This window comes from Bombina bombina, chromosome 5, assembly GCF_027579735.1.
Source record: "Bombina bombina isolate aBomBom1 chromosome 5, aBomBom1.pri, whole genome shotgun sequence".
Classification (NCBI taxonomy): Eukaryota; Metazoa; Chordata; class Amphibia; order Anura; family Bombinatoridae; genus Bombina; species Bombina bombina.
In genome coordinates, this window is record NC_069503.1 from 877711002 (window position 1) to 877725604 (window position 14603).

The 14603-nt window shown below is 40.3% G+C and overlaps 1 protein-coding gene across 1 annotated transcript in view; it reads left to right on the plus strand.

Moving 5' to 3' along the window:
* MCM4 (minichromosome maintenance complex component 4) overlaps window positions 1-14603 on the plus strand; it is a 50215-nt gene that overhangs the window by 7583 nt on the left and 28029 nt on the right. The window contains exons 4-7 of the mRNA XM_053715029.1: window positions 389-552; window positions 637-738; window positions 996-1091; window positions 1631-1726. Coding sequence (XP_053571004.1) covers window positions 389-552; window positions 637-738; window positions 996-1091; window positions 1631-1726 — 458 coding nt within the window. The remainder of the gene's footprint in view (window positions 1-388; window positions 553-636; window positions 739-995; window positions 1092-1630; window positions 1727-14603) is intronic.

Below are 14603 nucleotides of genomic sequence, written 5' to 3' on the forward strand. Positions count from 1 at the left end.
AACTCAAATTTCTATCATGCTTCTGAAACCGCACTATTCAAACAAAACCATTTTCTTGCAAGAAAAAAAGTTAGTTGTTTAGATTTTTAAACTAACAATTGGTGGTTGTCTATACACAACTATACCATGGTTATAAAGTTAACAGGCTGATAAGAGAGACTCGCACCTATTGGAGGACAGTGATAAGCCCCATAAACATTAACATTATTATTTTTAACAGAATTATTTGTTTTTACAAACAATAGTAATGCATGTTAAAATGCCCACCTTTTAGATGAGAACATTTCTTTTTAACCCTTTAAATCTCAAATTAGCTTTCTAATTATATTCTAACTACAAAATGAAGCTAAAACATTTCGATTCAGTCTATTAATGTTTACACGTCTAGTTATGCAGAGTGAGCTTGACTTGAGTTCGCCCCTGACGTATGGAACCCCAAGTTCAAGAGTGGAGGGCACTCCAAGGAGTGGCATCAGAGGCACTCCTGCTAGACAGAGACCTGATCTCGGGTCAGCTCGTAAAGTCAAACAGGTCGATTTACATTCAGATCAGGTAAGTAGGATTATTTTATGACTTTTATGAAGTTCTGCTGTTCAGTGTATGGTCTAATATATTTCCTCCCTCCCCCTCTTTCAGCCTGCAGCTGAGGAGCTAGAGATAAGCGAACAATCTATGGGGCAGAAACTTGTGATCTGGGGAACTGATGTCAATGTTGCCACATGCAAAGAGAAATTCCAGGTGGGTATTTGAGAGATTTAAACATTTTTTGATTAGTTACTATAAATATTCAGGGCTTTGTGTGTGTGTGTGTAAATTTATTTTTGATAGGTTGAATATTTGTGAAAATTTAGTTCTGTCAGGAAATTGACAGTTTAGTTGGAACAAGCTGATGCATAGTTGCATATCTTTTTTTCCACTTTATCATTTTTAAATTCAAATGTAGCTTTGTAGTTGTAACATACATTAATCTGTGAACTTTAATTTTCGTTATGCAGAGGTTTGTCCAGAGATTCATTGATCCTATGGCTAAAGAAGACGAAAATTTTGGTTTAGATCTGAATGAGCCTATTTACATGCAGAGGCTGGAAGAGGTACACAATATACAGTTATTAAATAAACCAAGCCTTAAAGGGACATTAAACACTTTGAGATGGTAATATAAAATGATAAATTGTATATAATAAAACAATTCTGCAATATACTTTCATTATTTATTTTGTCCTCTTTGCCTGTAATTCCATTCTGAAATTATGAGCTTTTCAGTTCCTGTTAGAAATGGAAGTGCAGAACACTGTTAAATCCAGCACAACCATTGGCTGCACACTCTAGTGACCTATTTATAACTGACCCTAATTGGCCACAGCAGAGAAGGTAACACAAGTTACAACATGGCAGCTCCCAGTGTTTTATAGACACTAAAACGTTACACTTATTTTGTCACTTTTTAAACAACTAATGAAACTTTAAAAAATACATCTACATGTTAGTCATGGACTAATCTTTTCTTTGAATGCATCATTCTATCTAGCATGTATTTAGTGTTTAATGTCCCTTTAAGACCGTAATATATATGTGTGTGTGTATATGTGTATAGATAGCATTGAGTTGAAATGTGTTTTTCTATCTTTAGATTAACGTGGTAGGGGAACCATTTCTGAATGTCAATTGTGATCATCTAAGGTCCTTTGATCAAGATTTGTACAGACAATTGATCTGCTACCCACAGGTAAGTGCGATTTGTACACCAAATGTAACCCGAAGGCACACTTGTCTGCATATCTATTTACAAAGCTTGCAGTTAAAGTGATAGCAAAGTCAAAATTAAACTTGCCTGATTCAGAGAGCATGTAATTTTAAGGCACTTAACTTCACTTTTTTCAAGTGTGCTTTGTTCTGTTGGTATCCCTTGCAGAAAAATAATATGCACATATCCTATAATAGTGGGAGCTAGCTGTTGATTTGTGCCTGCACACATTACTTTTTTGATTGGCTAAGCTAACTAGATGTGTTCAGCGCTGCCAGTAGTATGATGCTTTTCCTTCAGCAAAGGATAACAAGATAATGAAGCACATTTGATAATAGAAGTAAATTGGAAAGCTGTTTCAATTGTATGTTCTATCCAAATCATGAAATAGAAAATGTTGTGGTTTCCTGTCCCTTTAAAGCATACTTGTAGCTACATGCACACAATTGTAACAGTAAACAATAGTCTTGAAATTTGTAAACAGTGCTTTAATTGGCCTTTTTATTGAAGTTTGAAATTAAAAAATTAGACATTCTAAAAGTTAAAGGGACAGTCTAGTCTAAAATAAAGTAATTTTAAACAATTTTCCTATATACTTTTTTCACCAATTTTGCTTTTTGTTCTTTTGGTATTCTTAGTTGAAAGCTAAACCTAGGAGGTTCATATGCTAATTTCTAAGCACTTGAAGGCCGCCTCTTCTCTCAGGGCATATTGACAGTTTTGCACCACTAGAGGGTGTTAGTTCATGTGTGTCATATAGATAACACTGTGCTCACGCAAGTGGAGTTCAGGTGAGCTAGCTGATTGGCTAAAATGGATGTCTGTCAAAAGAACTGAAATAAGGGGGCAGTTGGTAAAGGGTTAGATACAAGATAATCAGAGGTAAAAAGTGTATTTATCTAACTGTTTTGGTTGTGCAAAACTAGGGAATGGGTAATAAAGGGATTATCTATCTTTTTAAACAATAACAATTCTGGTGTAGCCTTTCCCTTTAAACCATTACTCTGGCAATCAGAGCAATCTTCCACCTACAATTAAAGCACAGTAGACAATTACTTGTCCTTGATAAACCGGGGCGGGGGGATTAAGAACCCTTAATTTCTCTTGTTAAGTGTATCCAGTCCACGGATCATCCATTACTTGTGGGATATTCTCTTTCCCAACAGGAAGTTGCAAGAGGATCACCCACAGCAGAGCTGCTATATAGCTCCTCCCCTCACTGCCATATCCAGTCATTCTCTTGCAACTCTCAACTAAGATGGAGGTCGTAAGAGGACTGTGGTGTTTTATACTTAGTTTATTTCTTCAATCAAAAGTTTATTTTTAAATGGTACCGGAGTGTACTGTTTATCTCAGGCAGTATTTAGAAGAAGAATCTGCCTGCGTTTTCTATGATCTTAGCAGAAGTAACTAAGATCCTTTGCTGTTCTCACATATTCTGAGGAGTGAGGTAACTTCAGAGGGGGAATAGCGTGCAGGTTTTGCTGTAATAAGGTATGTGCAGTTAAAATATTTTTCTAGGGATGGAATTTTCTAGAAAATGCTGCTGATACCGAAGTAATGTAAGTAAAGCCTTAAATGCAGTGATAGCGACTGGTATCAGGCTTATTAATAGAGATACATACTCTTATAAAAGTGTATTTTAAAACGTTTGCTGGCATGTTTAATCGTTTTTTACATATGTTTGGTGATAACTTATTGGGGCCTAGTTTTTTCCACATGGCTGGCTTGAATTTTGCCTAGAAACAGTTCCCTGAGACTTCCCACTGTTGTAATATGAGTGGGAGGGGCCTATTTTAGCGGGGTTTTTTTTGTTTTGTTTTTTTGCACAGCCAAAATTACAGACAGACATCCAGCTTCTTCCTGCATGATCCAGGACTTCTCTGAAGGGCTCAAAAGGCTTCAAAAGTCGTATTGAGGGAGGTAAAAAGCCACAGTAGAGCTGTGCCAGTTGTTGTGACTGTTTAAAAAACGTTTTTGTCATTTGTTATTCCGTTTTTGGTATTAAGGGGTTAATCATCCATTTGCAAGTGGGTGCAATGCTCTGCTAACTTATTACATAAACTGTAAAAATTTCGTTAGTGTAACTGCATTTTTTCACTGTTATTTAAAAATTTGGGAAAATTTGTGTTTCTTAAAGGCGCAGTAACGTTTTTTATATTGCTTGTAAACTTGTTTTAAAGTGTTTTCCAAGCTTGCTAGTCTCATTGCTAGTCTGTTTAAACATGTCTGACACAGAGGAACCTACTTGTTCATTATGTTTGAAAGCCATGGTGGAGCCCCATAGGAGAATGTGTACTAAATGTATTGATTTCACCTTAAACAGTAAAGATCAGTCTTTATCTATAAAAGAATTATCACCAGAGGGTTCTGTCGAGGGGGAAGTTATGCCGACTAACTCTCCCCACGTGTCAGACCCTTCGCCTCCCGCTCAGGGGACGCACGCTAATATGGCGCCAATTACATCAGGGACGCCCATAGCGATTACCTTGCAGGACATGGCTGCAATCATGAATAATACCCTGTCAGAGGTATTATCTAGATTGCCTGAATTAAGAGGCAAGCGCGATAGCTCTGGGGTTAGGAGAGATACAGAGCGCGCAAATGCTGTTAGAGCCATGTCTGATACTGCGTCACAGTATGCAGAACATGAGGATGGAGAGCTTCAGTCTGTGGGTGACATCTCTGATTCGGGGAAACCTGATTCAGAGATTTCTAATTTTAAATTTAAGCTTGAGAACCTCCGTGTATTGCTTGGGGAGGTATTAGCTGCTCTGAATGACTGTAACACAGTTGCAATTCCAGAGAAATTGTGTAGGCTGGATAGATACTATGCGGTGCCGGTGTGTACTGACATTTTTCCTATACCTAAAAGGCTTACAGAAATTATTAGCAAGGAGTGGGATAGACCTGGTGTGCCCTTTTCCCCACCTCCTATATTTAGAAAAATGTTTCCAATAGACGCCACTACACGGGACTTATGGCAGACGGTCCCTAAGGTGGAGGGAGCAGTTTCTACTTTAGCAAAGCGTACCACTATCCCGGTTGAGGACAGTTGTGCTTTTTCAGATCCAATGGATAAAAAATTGGAGGGTTACCTTAAGAAAATGTTTATTTAACAAGGTTTTATTTTACAGCTCCTTGCATGCATTGCGCCTGTCACTGCTGCGGCGGCATTCTGGTTTGAGGCCCTGGAAGAGGCCATCCATACCGCTCCATTGAATGAAATTATTGACAAGCTTAGAATGCTTAAGCTAGGTAACTCATTTGTTTCTGATGCCATTGTTCATTTGACTAAACTAACGGCTAAGAATTCCGGATTCGCCATCCAGGCGCGTAGGGCGCTATGGCTTAAATCCTGGTCAGCTGACGTGACTTCAAAGTCTAAATTACTCAACATTCCTTTCAAGGGGAAGACCTTATTCGGGCCTGGCTTGAAGGAAATTATTGCTGACATTACTGGAGGCAAGGGTCATACCCTTCCTCAGGACAGGGCCAAATCAAAGGCCAAACAGTCTAATTTTCGTGCCTTTTCGAAATTTCAAGGCAGGAGCAGCATCAACTTCCTCCGCTTCAAAACAAGAGGGAACTGTTGCTCATTCCAGACAGGCCTGGAAACCTAACCAGTCCTGGAACAAGGGCAAGCAGGCCAGAAAGCATGCTGCTGCCCCCAAGACAGCATGAAGGAATGGCCCCCTATCCCGGAAACGGATCTAGTGGGGGGCAGACTTTCTCTCTTCGCCCAGGCGTGGGCAAGAGATGTTCAGGATCCCTGGGCGTTGGAGATCATATCTCAGGGATATCTTCTGGACTTAAAAGCTTCTCCTCCACAAGGGAGATTTCATCTTTCAAGGTTATCAGCAAACCAGATAAAGAAAGAGGCATTCCTAAGCTGTGTGCAAGACCTCCTAGTAATGGGAGTGATCCATCCAGTTCCGCGGACGGAACAAGGACAGGGATTTTATTCAAATCTGTGGTTCCCAAGAAAGAGGGAACCTTCAGACCAATCTTGGATCTAAAGATCTTAAACAAATTCCTCAGAGATCCATCATTCAAAATGGAAACTATTCGGACCATCCTACCCATGATCCAAGAGGGTCAGTACATGACCACAGTGGACTTAAAGGATGCCTACCTTCACATACGATTCACAAAGATCATCGGTTCCTAAGGTTTGCCTTTCTAGACAGGCATTACCAATTTGTAGCTCTTCCCTTCGGGTTGGCCACTGCCCCGAGAATTTTTACAAAGGTTCTGGGCTCACTTCTGGCGGTTCTAAGACCGCGAGGCATAGCGGTGGCTCCTTATCTAGACGACATCCTGATACAGGCGTCAAGCTTTCAAATTGCCAAGTCTCATACAGAGATAGTTCTGGCATTTCTGAGGTTGCATGGGTGGAAAGTGAACGTGGAAAAGAGTTCTCTATCACCACTCACAAGAGTCTCCTTCCTAGGGACTCTTATAGATTCTGTAGAGATGAAAATTTAGCTGACGGAGTCCAGGTTATCAAAACTTCTAAATGCTTGCCGTGTCCTTCATTCCATTCCACGCCCGTTAGTGGCTCAGTGCATGGAAGTAATCGGCTTAATGGTAGCGGCAATGGACATAGTGCCATTTGCGCGCCTGCATCTCAGACCGCTGCAATTATGCATGCTAAGTCAGTGGAATGGGGATTATTCAGATTTGTCCCCTCTACTAAATCTGGATCAAGAGACCAGAGATTCTCTTCTCTGGTGGCTTTCTCGGGTCCATCTGTCCAAGGGTATAACCTTTCGCAGGCCAGATTGGACGATTGTAACAACAGATGCCAGCCTTCTAGGTTGGGGTGCAGTCTGGAACTCCCTGAAGGCTCAGGGATCGTGGACTCAGGAGGAGAAACTCCTCCCAATAAATATTCTGGAATTAAGAGCAATATTCAATGCTCTTCTAGCTTGGCCTCAGTTAGCAACACTGAGGTTCATCAGATTTCAGTCGGACAACATCACGACTGTGGCTTACATCAACCATCAAGGGGGAACCAGGTGTCTCTGAGTTATCTGCCTTACATTGTGATTCTCCTTATCTGATTTTTCATTCAGTCAAGGTAGTTCTGCGTACCAAACCTGGGTTTTTTCCTAAGGTGGTTTCTAACAGGAATATCAATCAAGAGATTGTTGTTCCATCATTGTGTCCTAATCCTTCTTCAAAGAAGGAACACCTCTTGCATAATCTGGACGTAGTCCGTGCCTTGAAGTTTTACCTACAGGCTACTAAAGATTTTCGTCAAACATCTGCCCTGTTTGTTGTTTACTCTGGACAGAGGAGAGATCAAAAAGCTTTGGCAACCTCTCTCTCCTTTTGGCTTCGGAGCATAATACGCTTGGCCTATGAGACTGCTGGACAGCAGCCCCCTGAAAGGATTACAGCTCATTCTACTAGAGCTGTGGCTTCCACCTGGGCCTTTAAAAATGAGGCCTCTGTTGAACAGATTTGCAAGGCTGCGACTTGGTCTTCGCTTCACACCTTTTCAAAATTTTACAAATTTGACACTTTTTTGCTTCTTCGGAGGCTGTTTTTGGGAGAAAGGTTCTACAGGCAGTGGTTCCTTCCGTTTAAGTTCCTGCCTTGTCCCTCCCATCATCCGTGTACTTTAGCTTTGTTATTGGTATCCCACAAGTAATGGATGATCCGTGGACTGGATACACTTAACAAGAGAAAACATAATTTATGCTTACCTGATAAATTTATTTCTCTTGTAGTGTATCCAGTGCACGGCCCGCCCTGTCCTTTTAAGGCAGGTCTAAATTTTAATTAAACTACAGTCACCACTGCACCCTATGATTTCTCCTTTCTCGTCTTGTTTCGGTCGAATGACTGGATATGGCAGTGAGGGGAGGAGCTATATAGCAGCTCTGCTGTGGGTGATCCTCTTGCAACTTCCTGTTGGGAAGGAGAATATCCCACAAGTAATGGATGATCCGTGGACTGGATACACTACAAGAGAAATAAATTTATCAGGTAAGCATAAATTATGTGTTTGTTATTGAGAATGGGAAAACATGACATATTTTGTATGAGTTCTTATGTCCTACATTCTTATTATGGGCCACTTCTGGACCCCACACTTTTAGTATTTTTTACTACAAAGAATAGGTAAATTTGAAAATAGGGGGGACTACTTTTGGAACCTGTGTAATAAACCAATCCAGTGTTCTTCACAGAATAATTTGCAAGCCGGTGGCGATATAAATATATTTAATGATTTGTGCAGAACAAAATTGAACATTTTTAATATTTAGCTAATTTTAGGTTAACATTGGCTAAAATGTCCTGGGGAGAACACTGAAAGCAATTTAAAAAAAAAATAGTATGAACGTAAAAAATATTAGAGTAGAGCTCATGATGTAAATAATCAACTTCAGAAGATCAAGCTAGTATAAATACATAAAACCGTGTTGACCCTTTTGAAACCTATTGGCGATCTACTTTTCAACAGTTTGTGATTTTCCTTGAGAGGCAGAAAGTAAGCAATACTTGTTTTCTCTAAAACAGGGTATCTTTTAGTTATGCAAAGCTTGGGTGAACAGCTAGTACTCTGCAATAAAAATGGAAAGGACAAATTGTTGGCTCACTTACTACTTAAAATTCTAGGTATACTAAATTAGCCAAGCAGTGTAATCAACAGATGACATTAAAGGGACAGTCTACAACCTCACGGGTTTTCTTGAGTCAGGACTCCCCTTCGTTATCAGAAACTTAGTTCCCAACAGTCCCAGATTGCTGTAAATTACCATGTCACTACTGCTCTTGATGGAATTTAATTAGTTTCTGTCACTGAGGTGCTGCTGTGGTAAAATGCAGGTCCCTGCCTCACTATACTCGCTTAGGGCTTCCAAAGTAAAAAACAAAATTTATGCTTACCTGATACATTTTTATTTCTTTTTTGACACGATGAGTCCACGGATTATCTTAATTACTAATGGGATATTCACCTCCTGGACAGCAGGAGGCGGGAAAGAGCACCACAGCAAAGCTGTTAAAGGGACACTGTACCCAAAAATGTTCTTTCATGATTCAGATTGAGCATGAAATTTTAAGCAACTTTCTAATTTACTCCTATTATCAAACTTTCTTCATTCTCTTTGTATCTTTATTTGAAATGCAAGAATGTAAGTTTAGATGCTGGCCCGTTTTTGGTGAACAACCTGGGTTGTCCTTGCTGATTGGTGGATAAATTAATTCACCAATAAAAAGTGCTGTCCAGAGTACTGAAACCAAAAAAAAGTTTAGATGCCTTCTTTTTCAAATAATGATAGCAAGAGTACGAAGAAAAATTGATAATAGCAGTAAATCAGAAAGTTGCTTAAAATTGCATGCTCTTTCTGAATTACAAAAGAAAAAATTTGGGTACAGTGTCCCTTTTTAAATATCATCTCCCCTCACTCCCAACCCAGTCATTTGACCAAAGTCATGGAGAGAAAGGAAGTAATAAGGTGCAGAGGTGTCTGAAGTTTATAAGCCCAACAACCTGTCTCTTACAAAAACAGGGCGGGCCGTGGACTTAACGTGTCAAAAAAGTAATAAATTTATCAGGTAAGCATAAATTTTGTTTCTTTTTAATGACATGAGTCCACGGATCATCTTAATTACTAATGGGAATCAATACCCAAGCTAGAGTACACAGATGATACGGGAGGGACAGGACAGGGAACTTAAACGGAAGGCACCACTGCTTGAAGAACCTTTCTCCCAAAAACTACCTCAGCCGAGGCAAAAGAGACAAACTTATAAAATTTTGAAAAAAGTGTGAAGCGAGGACCAAGTTGCAGCCTTGCAAATCTGTTCCACCGAAGCTTCATTCTTGAATGCCCATGAGTTCGCAACAGCCCTTGTGGAAAGAGCCCTAACTCTCTGGAGGCTGCTGTCCAGCAGTCTCGTATGCAAAACGAATAATACTCCTCAGCCAAAAAGAAAGATAAGTAGCCATAGCTTTCTGTCCCCTACGTTTACCAGATAAAACTACAAACAATGCAGAAGACTGACAAAAAGCCTTAGTTGCCTGCAGGGGAAACTTAAAGGCACGAACCACATCCAAATTGTGCAAGATACGTTCCTTCTGAAAAGTAGGATTGAAATACAAGGAAGGAACAACAATCTACTGATTAATGTTCTGGGCAGAAAACTACCTTAGGAAGAAGCCTAGCTTAGTACGAAAAACTACCTTATCAGAATGAAAAATAAGGTAAGGGAACTCATACTGTAATGTTGAGAGCTCTGATACTTGTGAGAAGAAATATCAACCAGAAATAACTTTCCAAGATAACAATTTAATATCTAAGGAATGCATAGGCTCAAACGGAGCCCCTTGAAAACTTTAAGAACTAAGTTCAAAACTCCACGGAGGAGTAACTGGCTTGAAGACAGCTTTGATCTTGATCACAGTCTGACAAAATGATTGAACATCTGCCAGATGTTTGTGTAACAAAATAGATAAGGCAGACATTTGACCCCTTTAGGGAACTTGTGGATAATCCTTTCTCCAAACCCTCTTGGAGAAAAGATAAAATTCTAGGAATCCAAACTCTACTCCATGAGTAGCCCCTGACTCACCCAATACAGATATGTACGCCATATCTTATGGTAAATCCTTCTAGTTACAGGCTTACAAGCCTGAATCATGGTCACAATGACCAAATCAGAAAATCCTTGCTTGGACAAAATTAAGTATTTAATCTCCAAGCAGTTCAGCTTCAGAGATACTAGATGTGGGAGAAGGGCCCTAGAACTAGAAGGTCCTTTCTCAATAGAAGTCTACAAGGTTGCAGAGACGACATTTCCACCAGCTCTGCATACCAAATCCTGCGAGGCCAAGCCGGTGCAATGAGGATCACCGATGCCCTCTCCTGTTTGATTCACGCAATGACCCGAGGAAGAAAAGCAAACCGAGGAAATAGGTATCCTAGACTGAAGGTCCAAGGAACCGCCAAGGCATCTATCATTTCTGCCTTGGTCCATATCTAATTCCGGCTGACCCCATTTAAGAATCAGACTGCAAAACACTTCCGGATGGTGTTCCCACTCCCCCAGATGAAAGATCTGTCTACTCAGGAATTCTGCCTCCCAGTTGTCCACCCCTGGGATGTGGATTGCCAACAGGCAGCAAAAATGGGCCTCTGCCCATTGAGTCATTTTGGTTAATTCTGTCATCGCTAAGGAACTCCTCATTCCTACCTGATGATCGACATAAGCCACTGAAGTTATGTTGATCGACTGGAACTTGATTAACTCAACCGAGGCTAACTGGGCCATGCCAGAAGAGCATTAAAAATCACTCTCGGCTCCAGAATATTTATAGGAAGAACAGACTCTGAGTCCAAACTCCCTGAGCCCTTAGGGAGCCCCAGACTGCTCCCCACCCTAGAAGGCTGGCGTCTGTTGTCACAATCACCCAGGATGATCTGCGGAAGCAATTTTCCTGGAAGAGATGATCCAGAAACAACCACCATTGAAGAGAATCCCTTGTCTCCTTCTCCAGTAGTATTTGTGGAGACAAATCCCCATAATCTCCGATCCATTGCCTGAGTATGTTTAACTGCCAAGGTCTGAGGTGAAACGGAGCAAACGGGATGATGTCCATTGTCGCCACCATCAGCCCTATTACCTCCATGCACTTAGTCACTGATGGCCTAGAAGCGGACTGAAGGACTAGACAAGTATAGATAATCTTTGATTTCCTGACTTTCATCAGAAAAATCTTCATTGATAGGGAATCTATTATGGTTACCAAGAAAGCTACCCTCGAATTTGGGACTAGGGGACTCTTTTTTTTTTCCAAATTTATCTTTCACCCGTGAAATCGCAGGAAGGGTAGCACTATGTCTGAGTGGAATCTTGCTTGTTGTAAGGATAGCGCCTGTACTAGGATGTTGTCCAGATAGGGTGCCATTGCCGATAATCTTGAAGCAGGAACCTGCCCCTGGGAGAAAAGACCTGAACTCTAATTTGTATCCCTGGGGCACAATGTACCCTACCCAGGGATCATGATCACAAAAACCAAACCTTATTGAAAAAGGAGAACCTGCCCCTTTACGGATCGGGTGCACGCCCCTCATGCTTTCTTAGATTCAACAGCAGGCTTTTTGGACTATTTTCCCCTATTCTAAGCCAGGTAGGGTCTCCAGAAAAGCTTAAACTTGGGAAGAGGCGTGGAAGGATTTTCCTAGAAATCTCGAAAGGAACGGAATTATCTCATACTAACTTTACGCTATTCTGTATTTAAAGTGGTCTACTAACTTAAAAACCCTTCTATCCCTGCAAGAGGGGTGTCTGTGCAATAGAAACAGACAAAGCATGGAAACAGTAGCCATACCAACCGAAGGTTGACATGTAAAAACCCTCTTAACTTCTAACTATAGGGTTCTTCACCTACATAGAGTCCTTAAGGAACTACTATCCTCCATGCGACTAGCATCTCCCTTGGCTAGCGTGGAAATTCTTAGTCCCCCTGAGTATCGTCTTCCTTTTAAATTAAAGAGAAAAAGGGGTAACTCTATAGCCCTATCTGGTACATTAAATACTTACACCATGAAGGGCACATCACAATATTATAATAACCTACTGGTGTCGGGGTCACCCAGAGTAGCTAAAACAGAAGGAAAAGAAACTCGGGATCAGATTCTGAGAGAATGTGCTCTTGCACTTTTTCCCTAGAGCGTGGGAGAAACAGATCATGTATTAAATACAAGGTAACTCCAGGTGGAGTATGAGAGAACGCAGGGCACTGCATGTGGGCTATACATTTTTGGGGACATTGTAGGAGAAAATTGTGGCATATCTTGACCATTGTCACTAGGCTCCTAAGCAGCATACGCCTTAAAAAGGAGTAGGTTTAGAACAAGTCTATCAATTTTAGGATCTCAGTAAACGAGCAATAGAAGTGGATTGGTAGTACCACAATGATATCCAAGCCTGAGTCACAAAGGATGAATTACACAAACAGTTGGAATTCTTTAACAAAAATTAACACATAAAACACGTTACTGTCTCTTTTAAATTTTAAAAAGTAACTTTTTATTTTTGTGTGCAGAAGTAAGCTAAATTAGCACGCAAACATTGCAGAACTTAACTACACTCCAGCTTAATCTTGCTGAGGTGCCATCTGGCCATCAGAAACCTAATACATTCCAAACTTTGTTTATTTTCTTAAAAACATACTTAAAATAAACGTTACTACTTTGTTCACAGATATCACCATGACATTAAAGAAGCGATGTCTTGCGCAGCAACTCCAGGTGGAGTTTGCGAGGATTGCACTGCATGTGTGTTATAAAATTTTATGTACATCTCCTTAATCGATCTGACTCGCATATGGCATATCTGGAAGAAGGATTAATTATAAACTGTTAACCATCCCTAACAGGACATTATTCAGCGAATACCTAGAATAACTCTTATGACTCTGCAATTGTGTATAACCCATTCAATTGGTATTGTTTGTTGATTTTGCCTTTTATCATAAAATTACATTAATATATTTTAATGTTATTTTATTGTGTAGGTATCATGGATCCATGATTTCATTGTTTAATATTCAACCATTGTCATTTTTTATATACCCATAAATTTTCATTTGTATTGAATTGCTTTTTATCATGTATTAAATTGCTTTTTAATCGTAAATCAACTTGTTCGCGTAGAGTACCTGCCTCTGTTTGGTTAGGCGCCTGGGCACACACACTATCACATATGGCAGAATAATTAAATAAGACTTAACCTTTTGTTAATAAAAATTAACATATAACAAACGTTACTGTCTCTGTAAATGTTAAAGTGAGACTTCTTTATTTTATGATGTCAGAAATGTCTGAATATGAACGTGAGGAATTTTAATACTGCTAAACCCTCTCTACACCTCAGTCTGACCCAGCTGAGGCGTCAGCCTCTCTACACAAATCCTGACCTTTTAGTGCTGTCTTAAGCGCAAAAACCTCAAACAAGAATTCTTCTGCTAACCGGAAGAGTTAGGAAGGAAGAGTTTTCTGCAAGGCACCCATTCTAGACTTAAATTCCCCCGCTCCTTCCGATAGTCTGAAGTGTTAAGGAGTGCATATACACTGGCGCCATTAACAAGCTCCGCCCCTCGTGGGCGTTTCACAAGTCATCTCCCGGTCGCCATTGTTTAAGTAGTGGAACCGGGAGCAAAAGAATTGAATGGACAGCTTCAGATTAAAAAGATGCTAGTCCGTTGTTACCAATCACAGAAACACCTCTCACACTGTGACAAACAGCTCATCATTTAAATAAAAAACTCAATGTGATGTCCCGGTCGCCATTGTTTAAGTATAGCCACCGGACAGACTGAACAGCTTCAGTTTAAACAGCTGTTTATTTCGATAGCTCTACATAAGAGAGAACCCCTTTAGAGCTGACACTGTCAACAGTTCAAAAATATAAAATCTCCCGGTCTGCTTTATTATTAGATATGAGACGGTCGGGAGATGAGACACATGTCAACCCCAGTGCTTCGTCCTAACTGCCTTAATGTCCCCAAATATACTAGGAGAATCTGAGTCCAAGTTCAATGAGTTCTAGATAAAATAATAAAGTGCACAAACTTTTTCTGAGATCCTCTACTCCCAGAAATAAAAACCTCATCTGCCTGGCAGCAAGGCAGTTCCCAGGTTTGAGAGGTCCTCTCCCTCCCATTGACCTGTAAATAAACGAAAGTCCTGAGAAAAATCCCTCATGTTTTCAGGGTAAGGGTAGCATCAGAATATGGGAGGCGCAGTGAGAATTATGTCCCACAAGTTCCCATTGCTACACCCCAGAACAGAGCAGCACAATCTTGTACTACTTAAAAAAATAATAAAATATTGCTTGA